This window comes from Pyrus communis, chromosome 10 (genome assembly GCF_963583255.1).
Source record: "Pyrus communis chromosome 10, drPyrComm1.1, whole genome shotgun sequence".
NCBI classification, from domain to species: Eukaryota; Viridiplantae; Streptophyta; class Magnoliopsida; order Rosales; family Rosaceae; genus Pyrus; species Pyrus communis.
In genome coordinates, this window is record NC_084812.1 from 3881123 (window position 1) to 3909043 (window position 27921).

A 27921-nucleotide genomic window follows, 5' to 3' on the forward strand; every position below is an offset into this window, starting at 1 on the left:
TGAACACGATCGATATCATTGGCAACTAGTTGTGGTGGGCCTATATTGATAGACCTAAATCCAAGTCAAGCTCCTGCAGTCAACAAAACCGAAAGTCATCCGTCCATTAAAATGAATTAAATAAATTAATTTTTAATAAATCAAATAAATTAAAAAGAATTGATTATAAAAAAATTAATAAAGATATGTAGAAAATAAAAATAAGTAAAAGGGGCAGTTAAGAAAAGAATCCTGATGAATGAATCACATAAAAGTAAATAAGAAAAGAGTTTGACCTGATATAGATGTTTCATATCCAAAATATCCTTACAATTAAAACCTAGTTGTAGCAAAGAGGTTTTCATTAAACCCCTCCAAAATTTATTGATTGAATAATATATAAGCTCACAACTCTAGCACTTAGATTTAATACAAAATTACTGAAAATAATACCCTAAAAAGAGAGAATTTGACTTAAAAAAACTCATACGTCACAGCAAAACAGTAGGTTGAATTTGTGACATTGTTCTTTTTGAAACGCCGTTTCTACAAATAAATATCATCGTGAATTAATGATAACAATCAAAATTATCCTTTAAAGCAGCATGGGCAAGTTCATGAGTAGCATGGTAATTGGTTGCATGAGAGTATTTCTTTTTTAAAACTGTGATATATCACGACTGTCCGTACTTAAGAATTTCTTGTATACCAAACAATTTATGTTTGAGTATGGGAATTTTTAGATGTTCTTAGGTATTAGATTTTTTATCAGACATTCAACTGCATCACAATATTAGATTCTCGTGATTACACATTCAACTATACCACAAAACTCAACTGAACCAAAGAAGTATGGTAGAATTTTGGGAATTTCGTTATTATTTATTTTAAACAAAGATCTAACTGTACCAGCTACTGAGGACGTGGCATCTTTTGAAATTGCGGTACCTGAATTGGAATTCAAGATAAAGGGGGACTATCTATGAAATCCTAATCTGGGCTTGTTTCCACCTTTGGATTTCTGTTTACCTGATATGTGAGTGATAAGCTTTGTGATCCGACGGTGGAAGATTTGTCAACAACACGATAGGGTTTTAAGTCATTGATTTGGACTTGGATAATTACTATGATTGATTTGAATGTATGAAGTAGGGTTTGTTGGAAGTATTATTAGAGATGGAATAATGACATGAAACTAATAATAATTTCTGGTGTAATTTGTTAATTTTCTGCCACCGAAATTTTGGAAGGAAGCTGCTTTTGGTTTTTTACTTGTTGAATCTCCCCGCTTCGGCTGATTGAATTCACGAAAAATGAATTTAATTACCGAGAAAATATGCACCAAATCATAAATGGATAAAAAAGCTTAACAATGTACTAATTAAACAAAGAATTTCAAACAATAGTGCAGGAGCCAGCAAAGTTAAAGCCTAAATAGCTACCGAGCAAATGGTGCTGTCATGGAACCTGCATTTGTGGAATATGAACATATGGAAATCACTCCAGGTGAACTATGGTATTGTGAAATCGTACCACGAGTTTCTTCATTTTAAACTGGAGTTCTTTCTCGATGCCTAGACACCTCCATTTCCAAACATTGTGTTAATTGGCACAGCACAAAACCCATGGTGGCTCTATGTTTGGAGGTGGAAGTTGACAAGTTGTGCATGCCATTGCTGTCTCTAATGCTTTCCAGACCGAATTCACATCAAACTCTCCTCCAATCCTAGTAGTTGTTAAATCCCCATTCTGGAACCAAAGATTCACCCACTCCACTATGTGGACAAGATCATCACTTTCTATGATTGCAGGTTGGCCAGTAATTAGCTCTAATAGAACTACCCCAAAACTATAAACATCAATTTTTTCATTCAACCTTCCATAATTATAGTACCCGCAGACCAAAAAAATAAATAAAGTAATCATAAATCACAAACTGCTCATAGATTTTTTTTTTTATATGACTAAAATTCTAAGAACATGAAATCTGAACATACTCGGGATCAATATACCCCACTGTACCCATAACCGATGCCACAATATGAGTCTCATTATCATTGGGAAAAACCAGGGACATACCGAAATCTGCTATTTTTTGCATCCAAGTTTGTCTTTACATCTCTATGCACAATACGTGGATTGCATTCTTTATGCAAGTATTGTAGCCCTGTGAGCCAATTTCACGATATACATAGGTTGAATTAGGCACATGAACTTACGCAAATATATTAGCGTACAAAATAACACGAAGCACCAACTTAACGCAATATCTAATGCTATCCGAAGTCTCAGTTCCCAAGTCATATGTGAGCTTCTATCTGCATCTACAACCATTAACAGGACACTTCAATATTTTGAAACCCTTTGTTGGAGGCTATCTCTAACTTAAAGGGCTAAAATCCCAGAATATAGCCTCGTATTTCAACTAGTCACCTATACGTAATACGTCGAGGTTAGTTTTTTTGGCTAATAATTTTGGAATTAGTTGTTGTATAATATTTCGTGTTTTACTTTTACGAACATTTTGATGTAAAAAAATTCAAATTCTGAAGAAAAAAAAAAGAAGAAAATTTGATACTGAAATATGAGAAAAAAATTTATTTTTTTATGGATTAGCAAACAAACGGATGTATATTTATAGAGTTTTGGAGGTATTTTGGTGTTTGGATCTAAGTTGGATTAATTAATAACAAGCATATGGGCACACACAAAGTATGTGAGAAATTTTTTTATTTTTGTTTTTGAAACAAAATGAGAGAGGAAGAGAGTGATAGAGAATGTGGGAGTTTTTATTTTTTATTTTTTATATTTTAAATTAGAGATATGTTAGGATTATCGGTAGGTGAAGCTTTGAAAAAAAACAGCAAAATTTGATTTTGTGAAATTACATTTTTGTCTCATATTTCTTATTCATGTTCTATGTTAATTAGAGGGTTAAACTGGTAATTTCATAGGATTTTGGTTGACTATGAGTGTTTTATTAATTAGTAGAAATATTATTTTGACCCTTTTTGAGCTGTTTGAATTATTTTATTATCGATAAAATTGAGTAAATTGAATTTGAGCCGTTGGATTTAAAAATGAATGTAGCTACGCGCGTCACACTGGATTAAAACCCAGGAGGAGTGTTAGCAACTGGATTCAACGGCGCGCCAATCTAGGCCTAGTACCGCTGCTTTCAGTGCGCTCGTGCGCAAAGAATTCCACCACCCTTTGTTGCTGACTCCCGCGGGGCCCGCATCCGCATGGGCTTGTTTCACGTGCTGGAGCATAAAAGCTAGGGGCCTCCGCCCACTTGAAACCTTATCTACCCTTGGGGTGGGGAAGCAAGCCCAAATTCCCACCCTCAAACCCAAGATCTCATTTTTCCCACCCCCAAAATACATCCCTTGGAGGTGTTATGGGCCAAAATTTTGGGTTTTTTTGTTCCCTCTTGGAGACAACATAACCAACAAGGCAAGGCATTTAACCTGCATTCCGAGGAATTAAACTTTAACTATCAAACCTCTATTTGGAACTCCCTAGCTCCTTGAGATGACGATGGAGAAAAGTATTTTAGCCGCAACTTGAGTGCCATCTTTGAAGAAGCCATGGTATACAATCCCAAATCCTCCTTTCCCTATTTCAGTTTGAAAGTTTTCGGTGATTTCTAAAACCTCGTCATAAGTAAATTGGGACTTCTTTGATGCTACATGTGTTTTGTTACGTTTTTCTCCATTTGCAGCTTAAGTAGACAAAAAGACATGAGTTCAGACTAACTGGATAGGAATGTCACTACACCATAATAGCAGCATTCGTTCTAACTGAATAAGTATCAATGGTATAAAATGGTATCTGGTTTTCTTAGTCTTATAAGCTTCCATGCCAGTATGAGCACTATAACTAGAAGGAGGGCCACTGCTGATAGTAATGATCCAAATATTAGAACAACAATGTTCTTCTTGCACTTGCTTGAATCTGAGCTCAAAAAATAACTTACAAGCAGATTAAAAATATAAATTTGAAGGACGCAATACCATTTGCTTTCGTTAAAGAAAATGGTAACCTATTCGGCACTCTCCATGAACGACTCTTGCACAGAGCGGTAAGACGAGGAAACTAGTTGAGATCTTCATCTCTATTTGTCTCATTGCAGCCCAAGGACTACCTGGTATTTAAAACCTGCGACAATGTCCCGACCAAAAATGCAGAAAAACGTATAAGACAGTGTAGCTTTGTAACCTAATGCTGCACAACTTGCACGGCACATACATAATCCTTATTTCACGGAGGTGCCTTTAGTGTGCATCAATCATTCGATCATGCAATGTTCAAACTAAGAGCTACTTGGTCAAGCCATCGTACGTATTTTTTAGAGTAAGCATTTCAAACATTGTTCCTGTTAGGGCTAGTGTTGTAAAACCGTACAAGCTAGGGACACAACCCAAAGTAGCTTTTATTTATTTATTTTTTTTGAATTGGCACAAAGTCTATCCCAATCCAGGATTTCTATCATGGAAGTGACTTTGGGAGAATTTATCGATAAACAAGAAAAATACAATATATCAAGGGGGATATAAGGCCAAACCCGGATCATTAAAGAATTCATAATAATAATTCAAAACCTCTTTCAGCAAAACCTATAACAAGGAAGGTTAGAAAGGTGAAAAGTGAGCAGTTGCAGCATAAGGAGGGCATGAATCCCACTAATGGACACCGGGGTGATCAACACCATAATTGACCAAACAATCAGCAACTTGATTACTCTCTCTAAAAATATGAGAAATTTGAACTTCCATGGAGGATAGTAAAACTCGATAGTTATGCCGATTGACCAAAAGCCTCGAAGGGATAATGTCAAAGAAGGTGAAAATGATGAAAGAAGATATGAACAACCAGTGAGGAGTCACATTCAATCCATAAGGAATGCCAACCTTTATACCAAGCTAAAGATACAACATGACTAACAACGCGTAATTCGGCATCCAAAGAAGAGGCCTAGCTTATTGAACTCACAAAACAACCAAGAGAATGACCCGTAAAATCCCAAAAGATACCACCAAATGCAGCCACCCTAGGGGAACCTCTTGCAGCACCATCAGTATTTACTTTGATCCAAGATTGAGAAGGCGAGCACCACAACAACTCAATAATTTTTGGAGCCTTAGTAGGACGTCCACAAACACCAATAGAATGAAGAATGCAAAGATCTTCCACAAAATTCTTCATATAGCCGGAATTGAGAGAATCAATTTCAAGGATTTCAAGGAGTTGAAATTTAATCGACGTTACAACATAATTGATGGAAACAACCTCCTATGAAAACGAACAGCGTTGCGAGCATGCCAAATAGAATAAAAACTCAAAGTATTTGATCAAAATGATTAAGTCGAGGAAAATATCGATATAAACTAGTATTCATCCTAAACTAATTCACTGCACAAGAGATCCCACATCCATTTTTAACCCACCAAGTTTTGAACATGGGATGATTGAGAGTCGCCTGATGCATTCGCCATGTGTTTTATTCTTAGATTTTTTTTTAAGGGTAATGTTAGGAAGATCAAATTTCTAAACCAAATTTTGTTAACCAAATGATGTGGATGTTGATGATTAGATTGTTATTTAAGTGTTGATTAATGTGTTTATTTTTTATTGGTGACATATCATTTGGTTTACAAATTTAGTTTAAAATTTTGACCTCCCTAATTTTTAAATTTTTTTTTTTATTTTTTAAGTTTTTGATGATCGGAAACTACAAATCTATTCTATAAAGCTTATAACTTTATATATATTTTCCTACTTGCATATATAATTAAATATTGAATTAACTAACATTACTGTGTCAGGCTGCATAAAATATATTAGACAACTAGAGGCACACATTGAAGCCGCTAGCCCCATGTGCCCCTTCGTTTGCTCTGTGGACACCATTTTATTCCTTGGTGTTTTGTTGAGAAGAAGTTTAAGATTATTAAGAAACTTCAGTACAATAATAGAATTTAAAAAAAAAAAAAACTTAGGTATTTATGAGTGAGTATTTTGTTTATTTATTTTTTAATTTGGTCTAATAAAAAAAATATTACGTGTTCTTTGTCTTTAAAAGTAGAATTTGGTTGCTACTTGAAATACTACTACAACCTTGATCAAATATGAATTCACGATCTGCGGACAAGCCACTATATATTGAGAACCATCAGACTTACATCAAAAGGGAAGTAACATCTTTATATGTTCTTGGTAAATATGCTAACTATTGCATTTGATCATTTTGAGAACTCGCATCCTGATTTCATTGTTGGAGGACACTACGAAAGTCAGTCCAATTTGTTGATTGGCTCTGATTGCGTGATGATTATGATTAAATTGATCACAATATATAATAATTTTATTTCATATAATTCTATCATTGACTTTGTTTTATTTATATTATATTTTATATTTATATCATTGACTTTGTTTTATTTCTGTTAATATTCGAGTTTTTCATAGAACTCACCGATAATTATCACTTTTAAACAAGTCTCATTCATCGAATTATTATCTATTTTTTCATCCTTTTACGATAAAAGTGAGGTCCTATCTCTTTTGCATTCATCATATTTTCTAAAGACATCTTCCAAACCCTCTAATCTCAAATTACCCTTCCCAGTTCCCTTTTAGTGAAGCGCCCTTGTTTTTCTCACTCCCTTCAAAGTGCTTCCTTTCTTTCAACTTTCATTCCCTTCATGATCTTATAAAAAGTTGCTAGACACACTTTTCCACCCTTTAGCCAAGTACATTTTGTTAATTCTTTCCGCCCCTCATTCTCGTGAGAAATTTTTATTACAATCGGAACAATGGTACATCACATATATTTATGTAAGTGGTGGAAAATTTTAATACTTAAATTATTAACTTTTGAGTAAATTGTAGCAATGGTCCCTCAACTAAAAATCTATTACCATTGATTCCTCAACTTATCAAAATATGTAGCTATAGTCATTTTTCATCAATTTCATCAAAATTTTGTTAAAATAAGTTAAGTTAGAATGACCATTTATACAACTAGAGTCTCTCAACTGATCAAAGTGTGTAATTACAGTTAAGGGACCATTGCTCCAATTGAGTTAAAGTTAAGGGACCATACACACACATCCTACTATTTGTATAGTAACACATTACGTATCATCCCGTTTTCCGATCACATTGAAAAATCTCTCATTTATCGTCTCTTTTTCTGTAAACGCAGAAGCCTTCCTCTTTCAGCTGCCAACATGGCCACCACCACTGAAAAATGACGACGAAGGCGATGACAAAGACACGGAGAGGCGAAAATTTTCAATAGTCAATTGGTGTTTTAGGGAAAAGAATCAAAAGCTAAAACTCGTATGCTTTTATTTCTTACATTAATAAGTTTGGTTGATGCGAAATTTGGTGGAAAATATTATACCTTCGTCCTATACAAGGAATCAAATGACGTTTTGGAGATGTGTGGTTAAACTTCGACAAAGAAAAACATACCATCTCACCGGAAGTTGGAGATTCGAGATACGAGTTCGGAATTGCATTGCAGGCAGAGAGCATTCTTGCAGAAGATATAAGTTTGGGCCGTTGCTGTACTCAATTGGAGGATTTATTGTCAATCAGCGTTGAGAGCGGGTTTTCGTTTCTCCGCAGGCATCGACTGCTGGTTGTTTTGATGGTGATCCGAACTCATTTGCAAAGACTGTTAATATACTAAACTAGCTGATTTCGAATGATCCTCTCTTCATTTCGTATGAATTTCACTTGGTATTTTGTATGTGCCTAAAGCAGTAGTGATCAAAACCAAATCAAAATGAGTATGATTGTGAATACACCGGCAATATGAAAACTCAGAGTTCGCTGGTAACCTGAGGAGGAAAAACGAGCCGAAGCGCAGAAAACTCAGAGCCGAAGCGTTGAGAGCGGGTTTATAAGATAATGGTCTAAAAGACAAGCTCATGAGGTTTCATGCCAGCCTTGAGAGAGAATCTCGCCGCCAAGTACGTCTTCAAGTCTGGGACTGCCTCAATGGACTTTATCAATGAAGCATCCACGCTCTTCTGATCGTCTTTCTTTCCTTGTGGGAGCACATTCTTCTCCTACAATTTGTTGTTCGGGAAAATATTAATTAATACAGAGACAACAAAAGATTTCCACTCATTCACATACTTCACATTAACCTGTAGAAGAAGCGATCAAGATAGTAGAAAAGAGATGGATTGATACAATTAAAAGGGAAACATAAAAGGATCGGAGAATCTGTACAAGAAAAATATCACGCAAAATCGGAAGACGAACATCACATTGCCACATTGAACTTTAAACTTCATGCAGACAGTACCAACAATGAAAAGCAATAATTCTAACCTCTTTCTCAGCCTCAAAAAATTCTCCCTCTCCCTTCTTCTTCTTCTTTTCAACTTCCCTAGCAAAATATTTGTCATCAAAATTTTTGACATTCAACCTAGAAATGTCAACCTTGGTAGAAGTGGCAATCACATAAGACTGATTTACACGTCTCAAAGGAACACCATTAATTTTAAGAAGCAGGCAATGGCATCATACCAGCGCTCAAGTTAGAACGGCACTCAACAAGTTTTTTCAAGAAGCAGGCAAGTGCCCTAAACTAGAAACCCATTACCCCCACCCACCGTGGGATTGAAAAAAAGAGCAAATACACAGATAAATGTAAACAAAATAAGAACAAATATTTTAATCAGAAGCAAAGAAAGAATCATTCGAAAAACCTATGAAAGCTGAAGGCGTAAAAGGTAATTCATCTATCTATGCGGTTACAGAAGCGAGTGTTACTCTTTCATGTCATCGTTTCACACAGTTTCGGAAGAAAACAAATTAACTACACATCACTTCGAGCACTCTCACTAACCCTATTTGAATATCCCCACTCAAAGAAAACCCCAGCCTGCAAAATATCCCATTCAACCGGAGGAAAGCAATCCCCCAAGCACAATTCATACGAAACGGTCATGTATTTGCAAATAACTTGAAACAAAAGAAACCTCCTTTTTTGCACCAAATTCTAATGGTGTCGCCACAAAACAACGTTATCGTCGTTGGGTGGAATTCATGACCAAGGAACCTCCCAGTAACATAAAACTTTTTAACATTCATTCGAAATGTCCTGTATTATTGAAAAACATTCGAAATCGGTTGTAAAAGTAAAACGATTGAGGTCTTGTTTGTCATGTTGTACATAGCATCGGATAAAACCAATAATATGGAATCAATTGTTGAGCACTTATGTATCAAGTAGGCATTTGACTAATTATTCTATTCTGGTTTCACTTATTTTATACGCTATACACGCACTAATTTGTACACTCCAAAAGATATGTATAGTGGTTGAAAAAATGTATTTTAAAGTCACTTAGTACTAATCTAGTGATATTCATTTTCACTTGTAACTGCATGATCTTATATTCAAATCTCGTTGATGACAAATTTAATACCAATTTATTCTCCTACTCTACTTAGTTTAAAGTCTCAAACCATGCATGATAACCTCCAAGAAAAGTAGATAAGATACAACATCTAGTAACATAATTTGGATTGATTTACTCCATTGAACAAAAAAATGAAGTGAAAACTAGTATACCAAATAAAAAACTCAAAATGAATTACAAGCCATTTAGAATTGCTTCTTTAAAAAACACTTATTCTCGTAAGTGTTTTTAATAAAGTGCTTCTATTTTTTATTTTAAAAGCACTCCCAAACACATATAATATATACAGAAAGAAATCCAAAGTAATATACAAAAGGATCAAAGAAAGAAAAGAACTTTATGGATATTGTAGTATGTATATCTTCTTCGTCAACTAGCCGGAAATGTCACCAGTTACCTAGCAAACGGTCCGGTCATGGAATCTGTATACACGGAGAGAACTTCAGGTGAACTATGATTATACGGCCCAAACGCAGCGCGAAGTTCTTCTGTTGATCTTGGAGTTCTTTCTCGATGCCTAGACAACTCCATTTCCAAGCAATATTTGAGCTCAGACAATACAACATCCATTGCGACTCTGTGTTGGGAGGTAGAGGTTGTGCACGCCATTGATATCTCTAAGGCTTTCCAGACCGAATGCTCATCGAACTCTCCTTGCATCCTTTGATCTACAATACATTTAAGTTCCCCTTTTTCGAGCTCAGAACTCACCCACGTTGCTATGTGGATTACTTCATCACTTTTTATCACTGCAGGTTAACCGGTGATTAGCTCTAATAGAACTACCCCAAAACTATACACATCACTCTTTTCATTCAGCCTTTGGCAATTGTAGTATCTGTAAACAAAAACTAATATTCATTAATCACAACGTCGTGGTTTGTATGCAGCTTATTGTCGGTTTAGTGCCCCTTCAATTTTATTTTTGATTAAGAGTTTGTTCCTTGTTTTTGCATCGTATTTTCGCATGATTATAATGGTAATAGAATGAGAAAATCTAAACATACTCTGGATCAAGATATCCGGCTGTTCCCATGACTGTGCTGACCACTTGAGTCTCAATGTCACTAGCAAAAACCTTGGAAAGACCAAAATCCGCTATTTTAGCTTCCAAGTTTTCGCTTAAGAGAATGTTGGCTGTCTTCACATCTCTGTGGACAATAGGCGGCTTGCATCCGTGATGCAAGTACTCGAGACCTGCGAACCAAATTTTGCATTCCGTTAGTAGAACAATAATTTGTGTAAACATCATCACATCTATTTCACTGAAATAACAGGAAGCACGAACCTTGTGCAGCATCGATTGCTATATGAAGTCTCATTTCCCATGTTATCTGTGAACTCCTTTCTGCATCTGCAACCAATAATGTGTGTTGTGTTCACTAGATTTAAGATGGACCAACATAAACTGGCGAAATTTCTCTATCTTGATAACAAGATTATACCTGAGAGAGAGTTTTTTAGGTTGCCATTAGCCATGTACTCGTATATAAGTGCCAAGTTGTTCGCATCATCACAGTATCCAATAAACGAGGCCAAGTTTCTATGATGGATTCTCATCAGGAGCTCAGCCTGCAGTCAAGAACAAACTCATCACAACGTGCATCAAACGAGACTAGGCTTGGCATTTACCTTGCATTCCAAGAAATTCTAAATGACAAACCTCTGTTTGGAACTCCCTAGGTTCTTGAGTTGATGATGCAGAAAGCATTTTTACCGCAACTTGGGTTCCGTCTTTCATGCAACCATGGTACACAGTCCCAAATCCTCCTTTCCCGATTGAGGTTTGTAAGTTTTTGGTGATATCTAAAACCTCCTCATGAGTAAACTGGCACTTCTTTGATGCTATAGCTGTTTTGTTAAAGGGTTCTGCTTCTGTACCTTTAAGTACACAAAAAATTATCTGTACGCATTGTATAAATTTTCATTCGATCTAGACAACCTGTTTCGAGAGTTCTTCTTTGTTCAAAGTAATACTGTTACAATTTGGGGAGCTACTGAGATCTGTAAAGGTACCTGATTCTCTTTTTCCTCTCAATTTCCATGCTAGCATCAGCACTATAACGACTGCTAGTGCTGATACTAACGACGCAACTATTGGAGCAACAATTTTCTTCTTCTTTTTGCATGAACCCGAGCCACAAAGATTTTCGGTATCCACACTGAAATGAACACAAAAATTCTTCTTATTTCTGTTATTTTTTAAACCAAAGGCATGTTTCCAAACCAGATACACAAGAAGCGATTTTTACCTCAGTACAAGTAATCCAGCTTCTGATCTCTCGCGAAGAGCGTTTGGAACCGAACCAGACAATTGATTGCCTTTCAAATTCCTGCAGATCAATTCTTAATAATATGGAATTCTAGTATCAAATGAGTCTATGATCATGTAGAGATTGCACTTACAAGAGAGTGAGCGACTTTAGTTCTTCCAAGAACTGAGGCACTGGCCCGGTTAGGTTATTGTTCGACAAATCTCTGGGAAGAAAAGCATTATAGTTAGTAGGTTCTGCAAGATAGTAAAGTGGATAAATTCGGCAAGATGAGTCTTCAAGGAAGCAACAGTGAAGAACAATTACAAGGACTCCAGTGATGAGAGATTGGCAATGGAAGCAGCTATTATCCCATTCAAATTGCTTGAACTCAAGTTTCTAATCACAATAAAAGACAAATCGGCTTAGAATTAGATTGAAAAGACAAAGAAATTGTAAGAAGACTAGTTCCTTAGAAGGACTCACAGGGAAATAATCCGAGGAAGCGAAACGCTTTAGTTGCATTCTAGTCCTTCCCAAGAGAAATTCCTAGGTCCACAAGGATCACCAGCCCAGATTTTTTTTATTTGATATGTAGTTTTGACGTTCGTTATGGCATCAGCTGCAGTCATTAACAAAACCAGATCAAACAGGACAGATAAAGCTAAATATTGGTCAAATTTAAGAGAGAACAACCAGCGGTCACCAACATTGTTTCCAACTTAATCATCCGCACAGTTCGCTACTATATGTTGTATTTTATATTGTCAGGATTCCAAGGTGGGATTTTTATATTTTTCAACAAGCATTTCTTTTCCAGAGCAAATAAGCATATATCAATACTTGTAAGAATGTTCTTGTTGATTTAACAAAGGAAGACATACCATCTTCACCATAAGTAGGTGATTCAACCAGCTGCATAACTTGGAAAACTTCAACAGCATTCAGAATCGGCGGAAGGGAAGAGTCCTCTGTCTTGTGTAAAGAAATTTCGTGATCCTTTCCCACCAGAGCTCTTGAATTAGATATCACGTCTGCCAGTAAGTAACGGGGAGTGAATGGTCCAAACAATGGAGATCCATTCCATGATATTTTGAATTTTCTTGACTGATTCTTCTCAAGTTTCTCCACTTCAGCAAAGTACATAAAAACATAAAACTGAGCATTCATGTCAGTTGTGTTCCAGTACAAATTTAAAGGTTCACTTGCATTTCGAGGTGTAGCTGCAGTCCGGATTACTTCCAATGGCACTCTATATCCGTTGTCATAGGTAGTGATCGACGAAGAAGTACTAACTGGATCCCAAGAAGGTGAAATGTGACGTGACCAAATGCGATCATAAACATCATCTCCATATCGACCTGTTCCATTGCTTTGTCCAATGTCCAGTCTTTCAATGAGTACTAATGACGCAGTCCCAAATTCAGTACCATAAGTTGAGCTATTAAGCGGTCTAAATTCCAACGCCGAAATGAAAGGAGTTCCCAACCCTTTATTTATTAGACAAATGTCCATGGTATTTGATTATGCAAAACCTATTATCTCCTTTGTAACAATATCTGAAGCATTTTCAAACCTCACTGTCGACCAAAAGTTGACGCTGAGATAGAGATCAAATTCAGGCAGCTTGTTTTCTCCATCGTAGTTTCCATACAAGAAGGTAGCTCTAATCAAATTCAAACTGCCATTTCCTGCTTCGGGTTTCAACACGTAGCAATTTTTGTTTCCTTGAGGAAAACTCCTGAGGTCGGAGAGAGGGAAGGGGAGGTTGGGATTGTTTGGATACATAAATTCAGAAGATATGTTCTGGTTTATCACTGTGTCTATGTAATCTCCATCTGGTGAGTATGTTATGTTCGTATCCGTGTCTTCATAGGGCTTCGAGGGAGAACCACAATCAATGCTTACGAAGTCTACTCCAAAACAAATAAATGAAATAAGTCTTGGAACTCAAGCAACAAATCGAAAGAAACAGATTCTTCTTATGTTTTCAGTAATTCTTTTGTGTTGCCATGTGATCCTTCAAACAGATGCACCTGCATTCTTTTCCAAATTTATGGAACATAGAAAAAAGCTCCAAGTTTTCCTTTTTCTTTGTTAACAAAGATAATTGTTGCTTAATGTTGTTTTCCACGGCTATCCTACTTTAAGTGTAGGTCGTGGGAAAATTCCCAAATTACTGCTTAGGAGTATTAGAATAGGCCAGTGCTTTTTCTTTCGTACATATCTATTCGATTGGAAAATAGGTCAGTGTTTTCCTTACCTACACATTGTTCATACATTAACCCGAGTGTTTAGAGTCGTACTTTCAATGACTTTTTTGTGAAGTGAACAAATCAAGCTCCACTCTCTACGTGGTTAGTCTTCAATCTACCAATTACTTTAGGGGTGTGCTATTCACACACCCCTTTTTACTTCTCACACACCCTTTATTAATTTATGTCCGTTTATCTTCTTCAATTCATCCAATCCGATAGCCGAAAACCAAAAAGGTGTGAAAGAAGTAAAAAGGAGTGTGTGAATATCACACCCCTTACTTTAATGTCCTATCTTCTAATTTGTATTTGTTCGGGTTTTCTACCATTTTCATCATTGTTCTATTGCTTTAAGCTACAGATGAAGTGTTATACATGTTAGGTACAATTAAGAAGTGAATTAGATCCTCTTGAGAATGAAGGGGATAGTTCTACGGGTGTTAACTTAGTTTTTAGATTGATTGTTTAGTTACAACATAAAATCTCAACATTTACATTTACAATATTAGAATGCACTGATCTACATAAGAGACTATTAAATCACTGAAAAAAAAAATCCTCTCTAACTGGTATAAAACCATATTCTTTTCCACCAATAAAAAAACTAGGTAACCATATTTTATCCTTATTTTTTTTTTTTAATATAAACCTGTTGATGTATAAATCAATTGCATGTATTTTAATATTTCATATTGTTCCTTACCTAGGTTGCTTTCTTGACAATCAAGAGCAATGGAGATAAACTTTAGGTGCTTCCGTAAATGATTGATTTTTTTTCTATGTAGAAATAAAAGTTCTACGATTGTTTGTGTGTGGACTGTATCGGTTAAATATTTTGTTTGTTAAAATTTCTAACATTTTTAATGTAAGTAATATTAATCATCTATGACATAAATCCCGCAGCAACGCACGAGGTACCAATTTCTAGTTTAGATCTAAGCAAGAAGTTACAAGCAGATACATAAAGAAAATGATCAGACAAGACAACATATCATTTGGCGTCGAACAAAAAACGCTAACCTATCCGGCGCTGCGCACGAACTGAACTTGCACAGAGCATCAAAAGGAGGAGGAAGAACCCAGTTGATATTTTCATCTCTCTATCTCTCTCTCTCTTGGAGCCAAATAATCTGATACTGAAAATGTATGAAACTGTGGAATATTAAAACTAATGCTGCAAAACCTGCTACAAATCCTAAGAGAACTACAATTTGGTTTTTTAGGTCAGCATTTTCCTGGTCAATGCATTTTGGATGTATTTGATTTCACATATGGAACACAAGTGTGCTTGTCATAGCCTCAGCCAATCAATTCGTCTGGAAGGCCAACTAATTCATATCATGTTCAGTTTCATGCCATTGCCAATCATATTTTCATATTAAGACCCTCTCAACTTTTATGTATGTCGTTAGATATTACATTTGGTATTTTAATGAGTTATTTTATCTGTATGTGCCGTATTATAATATGTAAGAGAGTGACTCTTATGTGTGACGAGTTAAGTAGTGAGTAATGTTTTATGTCATTGGCAATCCACTATCGCTTATTATATCAGTGAGACAACAAATGCATGAAACTTGTGCAATTTAGCCTGCTTTTGAAATCATTTTCAAATGAGAGACATCGTATTCGACTCACATAAATGGTAAATTTGATAACATTTTTTGTTGAAAAAAAATGTGTTTGTTACTTAATTGTTATATGTTGAATGTCGAGTTTCTATTAGAAAATATTCTTGTATATAAAAGGAAAACAATTTTAACTTCATTATGTATACATGTCAATTTGACCAAATGGCTACTATTTGGTGTTTTAATTACAAATGCATGAAACCTGCGTGCTTCCTCAAACACCAACATTGACCATTCTCTCTTTCTCATTTAAAAAAAAAAAGAAAAGGAGTTTTAACGAAATACTCCCGGTGCTGTTCATTTTTAACGAAAAATCACCTTTTTACCTTTCATTGGTACTATTCACTACATCTTTATTTGTTATTTTTCATTAAAAGTAAAGTTTTTTTTTTTGAACTTTTCATTAATTTTCTTTTAATAAAATAAAATAAATAAATATAGCGTCAGTCATACAAAGTCAAGCTTTCTAAACCTCTTTTATGGACAGATATGGATTTTATGGTTCGAAGCTCAACCAACAGGTAATTTGGACCACTTAAATTGAATTCGATAGTACTAATTAACTCGATAGTACTAATTAACTCAGATGCTGCCTCACTTTACATAATCTAAAGACTTCAACATCTCTTTCACACAAAGGGTCCAAATTTTTTGATCTTTAAACTCTGGACACTAATGTCAGGAGGGGATCCAAATTCTTCTTTATTACCCATCTGTCAAATTTTCAACTGTTTGCTTTAGCTTGTTGTCCTAGTTTCTCTATTCCTCATCCTCCTCTAGCTAGCGTTTGGAGTCCGGCATCCGAATCACATGTCCATGCGGTCCTAGACACATTAAAGCTTACCTACTCTATATAATGACTCCACTCCCCTCTTCTAACACCTCCATGTTTCAGACGAAAGAATTTCTAGGTTCTTGTGTCTGAAACCCCAGCTAAGTTTAATAGAGGAGGGGTGGGACCATAATTTGTTTACAGACAAATTAACAATGGCTAATTGGCTATGCCTCTCCCTCTGTATGTTGTTAATAGTGTCGATATTGTCCCATTACATGGATTGAAGAAAACCCCACATCAGGAATAATATGTATTAACAAAATATGATTCTTTATTTGAGAATCATAGCCGTTGGATGAGTTTACGATAGATAAATACAAAGTATAGATAGTCAAAAGTTCAAACATTATTGACGGATGGCGAATGTGAATGATAATTCAAGAGTAGTGAGAAAGATGATTGGTATTAAGTCTTTGGTCACTATTATCTTGAAAGTTGATGACCAAAATGACAACTGCCTCCCCTTCTTTTGGCTGCAACAGCAGAAATAGGATGCTTACATGGAACCTGCATTTGTGGAATATGAACATCTGGAAATTACTCCAGGTGAACTCTGGTATGGTGAACTCGTAACACGAGCTTCTTCATTTGAGCATGGAGCTCTTTCTCGATGCCTGGATGTACACCTCCATTTCCAAAAACTCTTTTAACGCCTCTCTGCTGAGAGGTGGAAGTTGTGCATGCAATTGCTGTCTCTAATGGTTTCCAGAACGAATTCACGTCAAACTCTCCTCAAATCCTTCGATCTCAAATCCCCGTTCTGGAACTCAGGAATCAGGATTCACCAACTCCACTATGTAGAGAAGATCATCATTTTCTATGATTGCAGATTGGCCAGTAAAACTCTAAACATCAATTTTTTTCATTCAACCTTTGATAATTATAGTACCTGCAGACCAAATAAAGTAATCATATATCACACTCATGGCTGATGTCACCGTGAGTCTCACTGTCATTGGGAAAAGCCATGGACAGACCGAAATCTGCTATTTTTGCGTCCAAGTTTTCACTTCAGAGAATGTTGGCAGTATTTACATCTCTACTCACAATACGTGGATTGCACCCTTATGCAAGTAAACAGTCCTGTGAGCCAAATTTCACAATATACATAAGTTGAATTAGGCATATGAACTTGTGCAGATATATTAGCGTATGAAATAACACGAAGCACTAACCTAACGCAATATCTAGTGTTATCCGAAGTCTCATTTCCCAAGTCACATGTGAGCTTCTATCTGCATTTGCAGCCATTGACGTGACACTCCAATATTTTGAAACCCTCTGATGGAGGACAATGCTTATAAAATATAGAACTACATACCTGAGAGAGATTCTTTTAGGTTTCCTTTAGGCATGTACTCGTATATAATATAAGTACCAAGTAGTCGGTTTCATCACAGTATCCAATAAATGAGGCCAAGTTTCTATGATGTATTCTCATCGGGAGCTCAACCTGCAGCGACAAGGAACTCATCAATCTCTAACCAACGAGACAAGGCACTTGCAATTCCAAGGAATTAAAATCCTAACTGTCAAAACTCTGTTTGCAACTCCCTAGCTCCTTCAGTTGACGATGGAGAAAGAATTTTAACCGCAACTTGAGTGCCATCTTCCAAGTAGCCATGGTATACAATCCCAAATCCTCCTTTCCCAATTTCAGTTTGAAAGTTTTCGGTGATTTCTAAAACCTTGTCACAAGTAAACTGGGATTTCATTGATGCTACAGGTGTGCTACAGGTGTTTTGTTATGTTTTTCTCCATCTGCAGCTTAAGTACAAAAAGTTATGAGTTCAAACTAACTGGATAGGAATACCACTACACCATAGTAGTAGCGCCGTTTCTAACTAAATAAGTATCAAGGGTATAAAATGGTACCTGGTTTTCTTATTCTTCTCAGCTTCCAGACCAGTAAGAGCACTATAACTTGAAGGAGGGCCATTGTTGAAAGTAATGATCCAAGTATTGGAACAACAATGTTCTTCTTGCACTTGCTTGAATCTGAGCTAAAAAGAACTTATCAGCAGATAGAAAATATAAATCTAAAGAACGCAATACCATTCGCTTTCGTTAAAGAATGCTAACCTATTCAGCACTCTCCATGAACGAAACTTGCACAGAGCAGTAGGACGAGGAAACCAGTTGAGATCTTCATCTCACTGTCTCATTGCAGCCTGTGAACTACCTGGTATTTAAAATGTGTGACAATGTCCTGACCAAAAAAACAGAAAAACGTATGACACTGTGGATTTTTAAACTCATGCTGCACAACTTGCAGAGTACATACATGATCCTTATTACCTGGGGATGCTTAAGTGAGCTGAAATACAAATCCAATTTATCTGTGATTAATGTATTCCAGTTAACTTGACATGGTTTTATTTAAGGATGAAAGGTTTGAACAAAGAAGTTACATATTGACTAAACAGATTACCTTCCATAAAATTGGTCTAATAAAACAGTGTAAGTTGAGAGGACGTGCACACAGTGAGAAGAAACACAACCTTGTACAAAAGTATATCTGCACCATAACAAGTAACAACCATGCGCAACATGCCTTAGAACATATTTGAACATTATAACATATACAGAATAACCGCACGCTCGTAAACAGTTGCAAAAAAAATTAATGTTCTTCCACGAGGCTAAAAGTCTACGATTTTGCAAACCAAATGGAACTAAGACAAGAGAAGAGAACAAATCATGAATTGCTGTTTCGGGAAAGAAACCTACACTTGACTCTGGGAAATGCCAGAAATTTTACGCAACAGTAAAATTTGGATTGGCTTCCCCAGTGCCGATAGATACTTGAGATTCCCACAACGGTGAATAGATTAGATGGTCGATTCATGAGAGGTTCCGTCATCACTCTGATAGAAAACTGCAGAAAACGAGAGTGAATGAAGAATTTTGAACAAAATATACATGCATAATTGATTGGAGATAAAAATAAGGGCTCCAAAAATAAAAATTACCTCTTATCTGGAATGTGAGAAATCTTTGGCCATTCTGGGCCGCTGTCCTTGGCGCATCTTTCTTCCAGTTGGGGACACGAATAAATCACTAGATCATGTAAATTGGTTAGGCGTTGCATAGCTTCGACCGTAGGCAGATACATCAGGTTCTCACATTCACAAATTGTCAACTCAGCGAGAGATGTGAGGTTGCCCAACCACTCTGGAAGAGCCTCCAGACCATCGAAACCATCAATGCGCAAATCTGTTAGAGAAGCAGAGTGTTGAATTTGCTGAGGCAGAGACTTGAGCTTAGGCCACCCGTACAATCTTAATTCTTTCAGTTTCGATGGGACCTGAAAATCAGGGAAAGAATCGAGCTCTTGGCAGAAGGCACCGATATACAACACTTCCAAACGAGACAGAGAGTGCAGCCCCTTGGGCAAATATTGTAATTTCCCACATTTATATAATTCCAAACGAGATAGAGATTGTAAGCTGGACACATTGTGATCCGCCATAGATATCAAATTGTGGCAGAAGCTGACCATTAATTCAGCGAGGGACGTGAGGTTGTCTAAACTGGGAATAGCCTCTAGATTAGGGCAATTGCTGACACGCAAATGGGTAAGAGATGTGCAGTATGCAAGCCCACTCGGTAGACTTATTAATCCACCACATTCCCAAATAATCAACTCAGTGAGGGACGTGAGGTTGTCTAAACTGGGAATAGCCTCTAGATTAGGGCAATCCCATATTTGCATATGCTCAAGAGAGACGGGGGTTTGTAGCCCATGACCCGACAAAGTCCTCAAATTTGGACAATTCCAGATCCGCAGCGTGCGAAGACTAGTACAAGAATGGAGCCCACTCAGTATGCTTGTGAATCCATCGCAGTATCTAATAATCAAATGACGGAGGGATGTGCAACCATTTAAAGACAAGTCCCCCTCGAGAGTAGTGCATCTCTCAATAACCAAATTACAGAGTGAGGGCAGACTCTGAATTGAAGTGCATCTGAGCTTTGGGCAACCAACTATTTTCAACTTCTGAAGAGACTGGGATGGTGAAATTTGGAAGGACTCTAGATTGCCGCAATTCTTAATTTTCACCGTCTCAAGTGAGGGGCAATATTCTAACCCACAACACAAGCTCAACAATTTCTCACAGCTCCTAATTCTCAAATGACGGAGATTGGTTACTCGACAATTTCTCATCATCCAAGATGCAAATTTAGTACCCTTGAATTCCTCAATCGTCAAGCTTTCTAAGTTGGGGTGCGGTTGGAGTCCTTCAAGAATATCCTCGTCAAGAAAATTGCCATTTCTTTCTTCCCCCCATTTTAATATCAATTTTCGTAGGTTTGCCTTTTCCACTAATTTTGATTCCATCGCTTCTTCCTTGTCCCTCACAAATTCCAATGATCCAATAACTAGTTCCCCTTTCAGTTTATTTAACCCACCTAGCTCATCAAGTCTATGACGCCTTGCTCTATCCAATTTAAAACATGGTAGAGTTTGCAGATGAGTCAATATTGTCATCCCAAATGGAACTTCCACATCCTCGTCGAAATAAACATGTCTCAAGTTGATCAAATTTTCCATTTCCCTAGGAAACGTTTTAATGTTTGTATATGACATTCTTAACGTCTGAAGATTATAGAGCTTGCCAATAGATTTGGGGAGTTCTTTTATTCTTGTCGAGGAAATGTTAAGATACCTCAAGCGTTTCAACTTTCCAATTGAGATGGGCAACTCCTCAATCTCGGCACCGAATAAATTCAACGTCCGTAAATCTTTGAACCTTTGAAAGGTGTTACTAGGGACCCTGCAATCAACAAACAACGACCGCAATCTCTCAACACTCCCTTTTAGAATTCTTTCAATTGTAGTGGAAGAAATATGCGCAACATGTTGAATCTCAATTTCATCATCATCCATCTGATCCAAGTCTCGCGTCAAGCTTTCAGATTTGAATGCTTTTTCTGCAAGATCATGCACCAGATCGTGCATCTTGCAAATGGTAATGCCGTACTCTTCTCTAGCATCTTGAAATAAAGAGTTTTGCAATAGAATATTAAAATATTCATTACCTATATCCTCCATACTTACGTTGGGAGAAGAATGGAGATATCCTTGAGCCATCCAGAGCTGGACCAAGTCATCTTTTTCAATTTCAAAATCTTTCACAAACATTGAGCAATATGCAAAACATTGCTTCAATGATGACGGTGTTAAATTATCAAAACTCAACTTCAAGACCGACATGATTTTCTGATCTTCATTTGGTAATTCCCATATTTTACTTTCTAGAATTGACGACCATTCACGCCTACTATTTTCAGAACGCATTAGGCTTCCTAAAACCTGTTGATACATAAGTTTGTTAGTTTCTATATATTTTATAATATAAAAAGGTGATTCGCAAAATAACAATCCCAAATTATAGCTTCATTGAATTTTGAATAGAGTGATGAGCAAAACAAAGATGCATTAAACTCAACTTCGTTTTGTATCCATCAGAATTGCAAGATTGCTCTCCAATATTTTTGCTTGTTAGAAGAGAAATACCAAGGAGACTTGCGAGCCAAGTAAGAATTAGTCTTGGAATTAAACTCAAAGATACTTGATTCGATCATTTAAATATAAGTGTTAATTTAATACTTATGATAACCGAGTAATTGAAGAATTTGTAACAATGCACTAGGAAGGTAGTATTTTGAAGGAGCGTTTTGATCCACAATTTTTATAGCGAACTATAAAGAAACATTAAATTTACACAGCTGCGCAGTCAGCATAGAGCGAACTATTCTTTCGCCTTTTACTAAAGAAACACTAAATTTGATCCAACGGTTATATGACTTCGGATTTGGGTGATCTTTTGTAGAGATGATATTTGAGGAAAAACATAAAAATAGACGATTAAATCGTTGAAATATACAAACATATATATATATATATATTATAAACAAATTGATCCTTTAAAAGCTCATTATTATGTTTTTCATGCAAGTTTCTTTTTAAAAGTTCGGACAAAATTAAATATACCAAGTTAAGGTTTTTTATAATGGCAATTCTGTTGATTATTTAATTGTACTTATATTAGCAAACTAAAATGTTTTAAGTTCAACTCATATGAACGAGGATAACGTTTTGAATTTGTTTGAGTTCGAATTGTACTTATATTAGCAAACTAAAATGTTTTAAGTTCAACTCATATGAACGAGGATAACGTTTTGAATTTGTTTGAGTTCGAAATCATACTCAAACATGACCTAGCCCAATTCCCGTTAAGAGTAGAATAGTAAAAATCAGTCATACATTACCCTAATTCTGCAAAATAATCCTTTATGGAGAAAGCCACCAATCTATGTCTTCGACTGGCGAACCATTTTTGTGTGTAATTAATGTCTCATATTACAAACTTATTTATGAACTACTCATTAATCGTTTAATACCTATTTTAAGTAAACGTATTTGACAAAACCAAGATGTTTTTTTTTTCCACATTCGATTGATTAATTCAATATGGGATATTAGAGTAATGCTAGAGAGACCAACTACTTCAATCATATTCATAGACCACATGATGTGTTAGTTGATGGTTGGACTCATTATTCAAATCATTAAAGAAAGAATCCAACTATCAATCGCTACATATTGAAGGGTCATTGCCTACTTAGTTACATTACCTTCATAGGTGGTCTTGCCTAGTTAAACTGCATTGGGAGCATACATTATTAAATGCATGCCTATGGTTCCGCCTAGTTAATTTGCATTGGAGGACCATTCTAAGGGTGATCATCTTTGATATATCTGCAATGAGTGATCACTGTCTACACAATTAAGTTATCCTTATGGTTATGCTTAATTAATCCACGATGGGGGACCATATAAATCCTAGATGTGATCATGCTTGATACATCTGTAATGGGTGAGGATAGGTTTCTGCTTGGTTAATCAGCAATGTGTGATCATGCTTGGTATAGCTGGGATGGGTGATCATTGCCTATACAATTCGATTATGCTTATGGCTTTGCTTGGTATATCAGTGATAGGGAACTATACCCATTTTAGGGGTGGTCATGCTTGGTACATATGCTATGGGTGATCATTGGCTATACGTTTAGGTTATGCATATGGTTCTGCTTGGTACATCCACAACGGCGAACTATATGCACTTTAGGGGTGATCATGCTTGGTATACCCGCGATGGGATGGTTACTACCTACCTAGGATTGTAAGGAGTAGTTGTGATTGATAAATCCACGATGTACGATGACTTCCTAGTGTGTTTCCATTGAGTGGTCTAGAATCCCATCTCTTGTTCAGTTTCGTTGAATTAGTCAAAAACCCTAGATTCTTGTTAATAGAAATTGCTCACGGTAGACATTTGCATTTGTAAATTAGGGTTACAGTATTGCTTGAATCTAAGTAGGGAAATGCATAAATTTGTGTTATTAAATTTTACGAATTGATACTTGATCTTGTTCGTTAATTAACGTAACTACTAACTATGCATCTTTGAATCATTGAACCAATTATTTGCTGTAATTTTGGAATTATGTTGGAAAACATTGTGATATATGTGATTGGCGAAGTGACAATCCTAGTTGTGAAATTGTTGCCTTAAGTAGTCTGGCATCCAGTGAGCCATGCTCGTTGAGTTCCATCTATGTTTCTTGCTAGTTAATGCCTTGAGAAATTTTAAAACTTACAAGAATTGTGAACTACAAATGGCTTAATCTTGTCTTTGAGTACATGAGATATAAAGGTTAGATACAGCCATGTGATAAAAGAAAAGTTACTACGTTATTGACATGTTGGTTTGTTTTTTGCCATGTCTTAGAAGCGAGATGTGACAGTTAGGTAGGGACATTCTGAAGTCACATGTCGGTCATGTGATATCTCAGAATCGGATTCGACAAAGTACAAATCCTTTATAAAGGAAGCTAGCAATGTATGTCTTGGATGCATTTCTATTGCGACCCATTTTTCTGTGTAATTAATGTCGCATATTACAAACTTATTTCTAAACTACTCATTCATCGTTCAAGACCCAAGAAGTTTTTATTCCCATTCGATTGATTAATTTAATATGGGATATGGAATAGATGCTATAAAGACCAACTACTTAGAATCATATTTCACATATCACATGATGTGTTAGTTCATGGTTGAACTTATTTTTTAAATCATTAAATAAACAATCTAACTATCAATCGCTACATCATAAGATCTAAATATGGTATCCTTACTACCTATCTTCAATTGCAACAAAACTTGATACGGAAAATAGTTTGTTTTATAATCGTTATCGATTAGCATCTTTCTCTATGATTAAAACATTTTGGCTTTAATGACACTAGGACCAAATCTTATAATCGTTATCAATTAGCATCATCTTTCTCCTGAACCCCAATCATCAAGAAAATAGTGGTAACTACTGTTAGATCTTAATCCAACAATATAAAAAAGTCACAACAAAAAAGTTAACTGAGCACTAATCGTTAGATTAAGATCAAACGATGGATGACCATGCATGGTCACTAGGGTCTTGGAGAACAATTATGTTGGGTTTGATAGGGTCTCTTCTGTTTGTGTGGTTAATTCGCTATTCAATCTTATTGACTTCAAACCTCTGTCGCTCAAAGAAATAGAGGAAAGAAATCGAGCAAAATTTCAAAGCCAATTCTATGTTTGTCTCCTCTAAGAAATTTATAGTAATACTGTTGATGTAATTAAATTACTCCATATTTATATAGTTTATAATTTAACATTTGTTTATACGACTTTATGCATAACGTTTTGCTATTCCTCACCTTTTTATTTTCCGTTTTGTTTTTACTTTCCTTTCGTCTTCTATCTCCTTCGTTTTGTTCTAAAACATTTTCTTGATTAGAATTTATTGCATCATGAAATCTTCTTCATTTTCTGTGGTGCGCTACTTATCTTTTTAGTTTTTACCTCACGTATCATATGTTTTGTATTTTATTCAATTTTTTTCCTCATGGATTATCTACCTGTGATGTAGGTCTCCTAATTTTTTCTTTTATGGAAGGTTTCCTCTACTTAGCATGTTATTTATCTACCTATAACACATGATTTTTTAATCTACTTCTGTCACAGACTCACAGGTTTCCTAGATAATTGTATGTTTTGGCTCCAAATAAATATTTAAAATTTAAAATTATGTAATTGATGCATTATTTAGGAGTTCAATTATCTGCTATTTTTTAGGGTGAAATAGGCATAAAAAGTAGTAGTTCGAACAAAAAAACATAATTGGACTCACTTAAAATGTAGCCTATGATTTTGGGCCTCTATCTAAAAACCCTAATACAATAATATATGAATGCATACCTTTGCCACCAATGGTACACCAGCACACTTTTTAGCTATGGCCCTTCCAATGCGCTCTTGATCTGAATCTAGAGAAGAAGCATCACCATCTGGAAATGCTTCACCCTTTAATAAAGACCAACAATCCTCCTCCGATAGGCCCTTCAAATCACACCTCGGCATTGTCTCAATGATTGATGCAACATTAGCACTACGGGTAGTAACAATGGCAACGCTTCCGGGACCAGAATTGACTTTCGACAAACAATCCATAAACTCCCTCCAAAAATTCTCCTCTTCATTCCAAACATCATCAAGTATCAGAATATATCTCTTGTCTGTCAACCTTTCCGTGAGGTCATCCAGCAATGCTTGCCGACTTGTAAGTCCTGTCCTGTGTGACTTAAGGGATTCTAACATCCGATTTAGTATCGGATTAACGTCAGAAGTGTCGGATACACAGACCCACATTTTTTCATCAAAAGGCGTACGAATAGCATCATCATTGAATATTGATTTTGCCAAAGTCGTCTTTCCGAGTCCTCCGATTCCCACAACGGCCATAACCGAAAGGTTCTTTTCCTGATTCTTGGACATCAACATTTTAATGATATCCGACTCAGTTTCCTCCCTTCCAATGATCTTATCAGACTGACCGAATCTCGAGTCAGTTTCTCTGTTCCTCATAATTGGAGGAGGGGTATGATCTATTCTCCTTGCAACTAAGCCAATGAAAGATGCCTCACTCTTGAGACCCGCCAGGGACGCATTGATGTTCTTAATCTTGTGTGCCATCTTTTGACGAAATAAAATGGGATTGGAGAGCGAAAAGAAGTTAAGTACCTTCTTCTTCATGTGGTTTTGAATTTCTACTTTACGCCGGAGAACTTCGTAGTTGATGTCCTCCAAGACATCATCGGCATCATGAGCTACGTCTTTCAGTTTCTTGACCCAGTCCTCCACCGCCTTGCGCTTGTGAGGTGGTTGGTGCGCAACATCGCCCAAGTAATCTTGAACCGCAAGTGACGATTGGTGAAGCCCAGTTAGCTCTTTTTTGAATCCTCGGAAAAGACGGATTTCTTGAGCAGCAAGTGAACCGACCGACTTCAGTATTCCCTCCACCGGATAAGTGATGAGACCTTCTAGCACATCCATACTCGCGCGACAAAGGGAGATTAGAGTAGAAAGCAGAGAACTGAGAGAAAGCCAAGGAAGGACACAAGAAGAGCGAATAAGATGAATGAAAGGCTTAACAATAATTCAAGAAAATGTGGTATAAGAAGAAAGGACCCCGTACAATTGACGCCACTTTACACCTGTGAGCGTCAACATAATGTTGAAGAGCAATATTAACCCTTCTTATCAGCAAAGATTCTTTCTAAACAACTTTAGTCGATAGTGGGGGCCGACTTTAATAAAGTAACCAGGATTTTCTAAACAACTTTAGTCAATAGTGGAGGCCGATTTTAATGGAAGAGGATCTCTCTTAAGCATAGGATGAGAATTTTTCTGACTATGAAATCAGGATAGCTCAATTTTAATTCAACGGTTACAATTATTATAAATTTTTAGGGGATTCTCTATTTAGAGCCGTTAGATTAAAATTGAATGATCCGAATTTCGTGATCAGAAGGATCCTCATCCTATGCTCAGGAGGGGATCCTCTTTCAATTTTAATAAAGTAATGAGGATTTTCTAAACAACATTAGTCAATAGTGGAGGCCGACTTTAATAAAGTAACGAGGAATCAATTGAAAAGATAAAAAAGAATATTATGTTATTTAGTATTATGATTTAATAGTGTTTTTTATTTATAAGCGAGAGATATTAAGTTCGATTCTTGTTAAAGATAAAGGTGAACAATATTATTGTTAAGCTCATACCTTTTCTCTTAGGGTAAGTAATATCGTTTGTAAAAAAATTTTAAAAAAAAGGGACAAAAATATAAACCCATTTTGTTAGCAAATATGCTCTAAAAATTAATTACCTAGCATTATTCATATAATTACCATTTTGCTTTTTTTTATGTAAATATTATGTATCTAAAATAATGATAAATTAGAAAAAATGGAAATATGATTATCATTGTATCAAAAGGTACAAAATTACTATTTTACCGTCATTTTTCTTAAAAGTAAAAGTAAAATTGAAAAAAATAGGAAAAAAAAAAAAAGAGTTAACAATGGATATCCTCTTTATATATATAGTATAGATAAAAGATAAAAGAT

General features: G+C 35.9%; 1 protein-coding gene and 1 pseudogene across 4 annotated transcripts; both read right to left on the reverse strand.

The window, feature by feature from the left end:
* Positions 1–9701: 9701 nt before the first annotated feature.
* On the reverse strand, positions 9702–15124 carry LOC137747336 (probable LRR receptor-like serine/threonine-protein kinase At4g29180; annotated as a pseudogene).
* Positions 15125–16692: 1568 nt separating this feature from the next.
* Positions 16693–27006, reverse strand: LOC137747330 (putative disease resistance protein RGA3). Of its 4 annotated transcripts, none has more exons than XM_068487429.1 (7): positions 25715–27006; positions 19132–21718; positions 18484–18919; positions 18277–18399; positions 17723–18162; positions 17577–17636; positions 16693–17484 (listed from the first exon to the last, which is right to left on the reverse strand). In XM_068487429.1, exons 1-2 carry the CDS (start codon positions 26846–26848, stop codon positions 19370–19372), a joined length of 3483 nt encoding a protein of 1160 aa, XP_068343530.1. In that variant the 5' UTR covers positions 26849–27006; the 3' UTR covers positions 16693–17484; positions 17577–17636; positions 17723–18162; positions 18277–18399; positions 18484–18919; positions 19132–19369. The 4 variants fall into 4 exon arrangements, with proteins under 4 accessions (XP_068343530.1, XP_068343529.1, XP_068343531.1 ...); XM_068487428.1 differs by having other exon boundaries at positions 17723–18168; XM_068487430.1 differs by having other exon boundaries at positions 17723–18168; positions 18277–18404.
* Between the last annotated feature and the right edge of the window lie 915 nt (positions 27007–27921).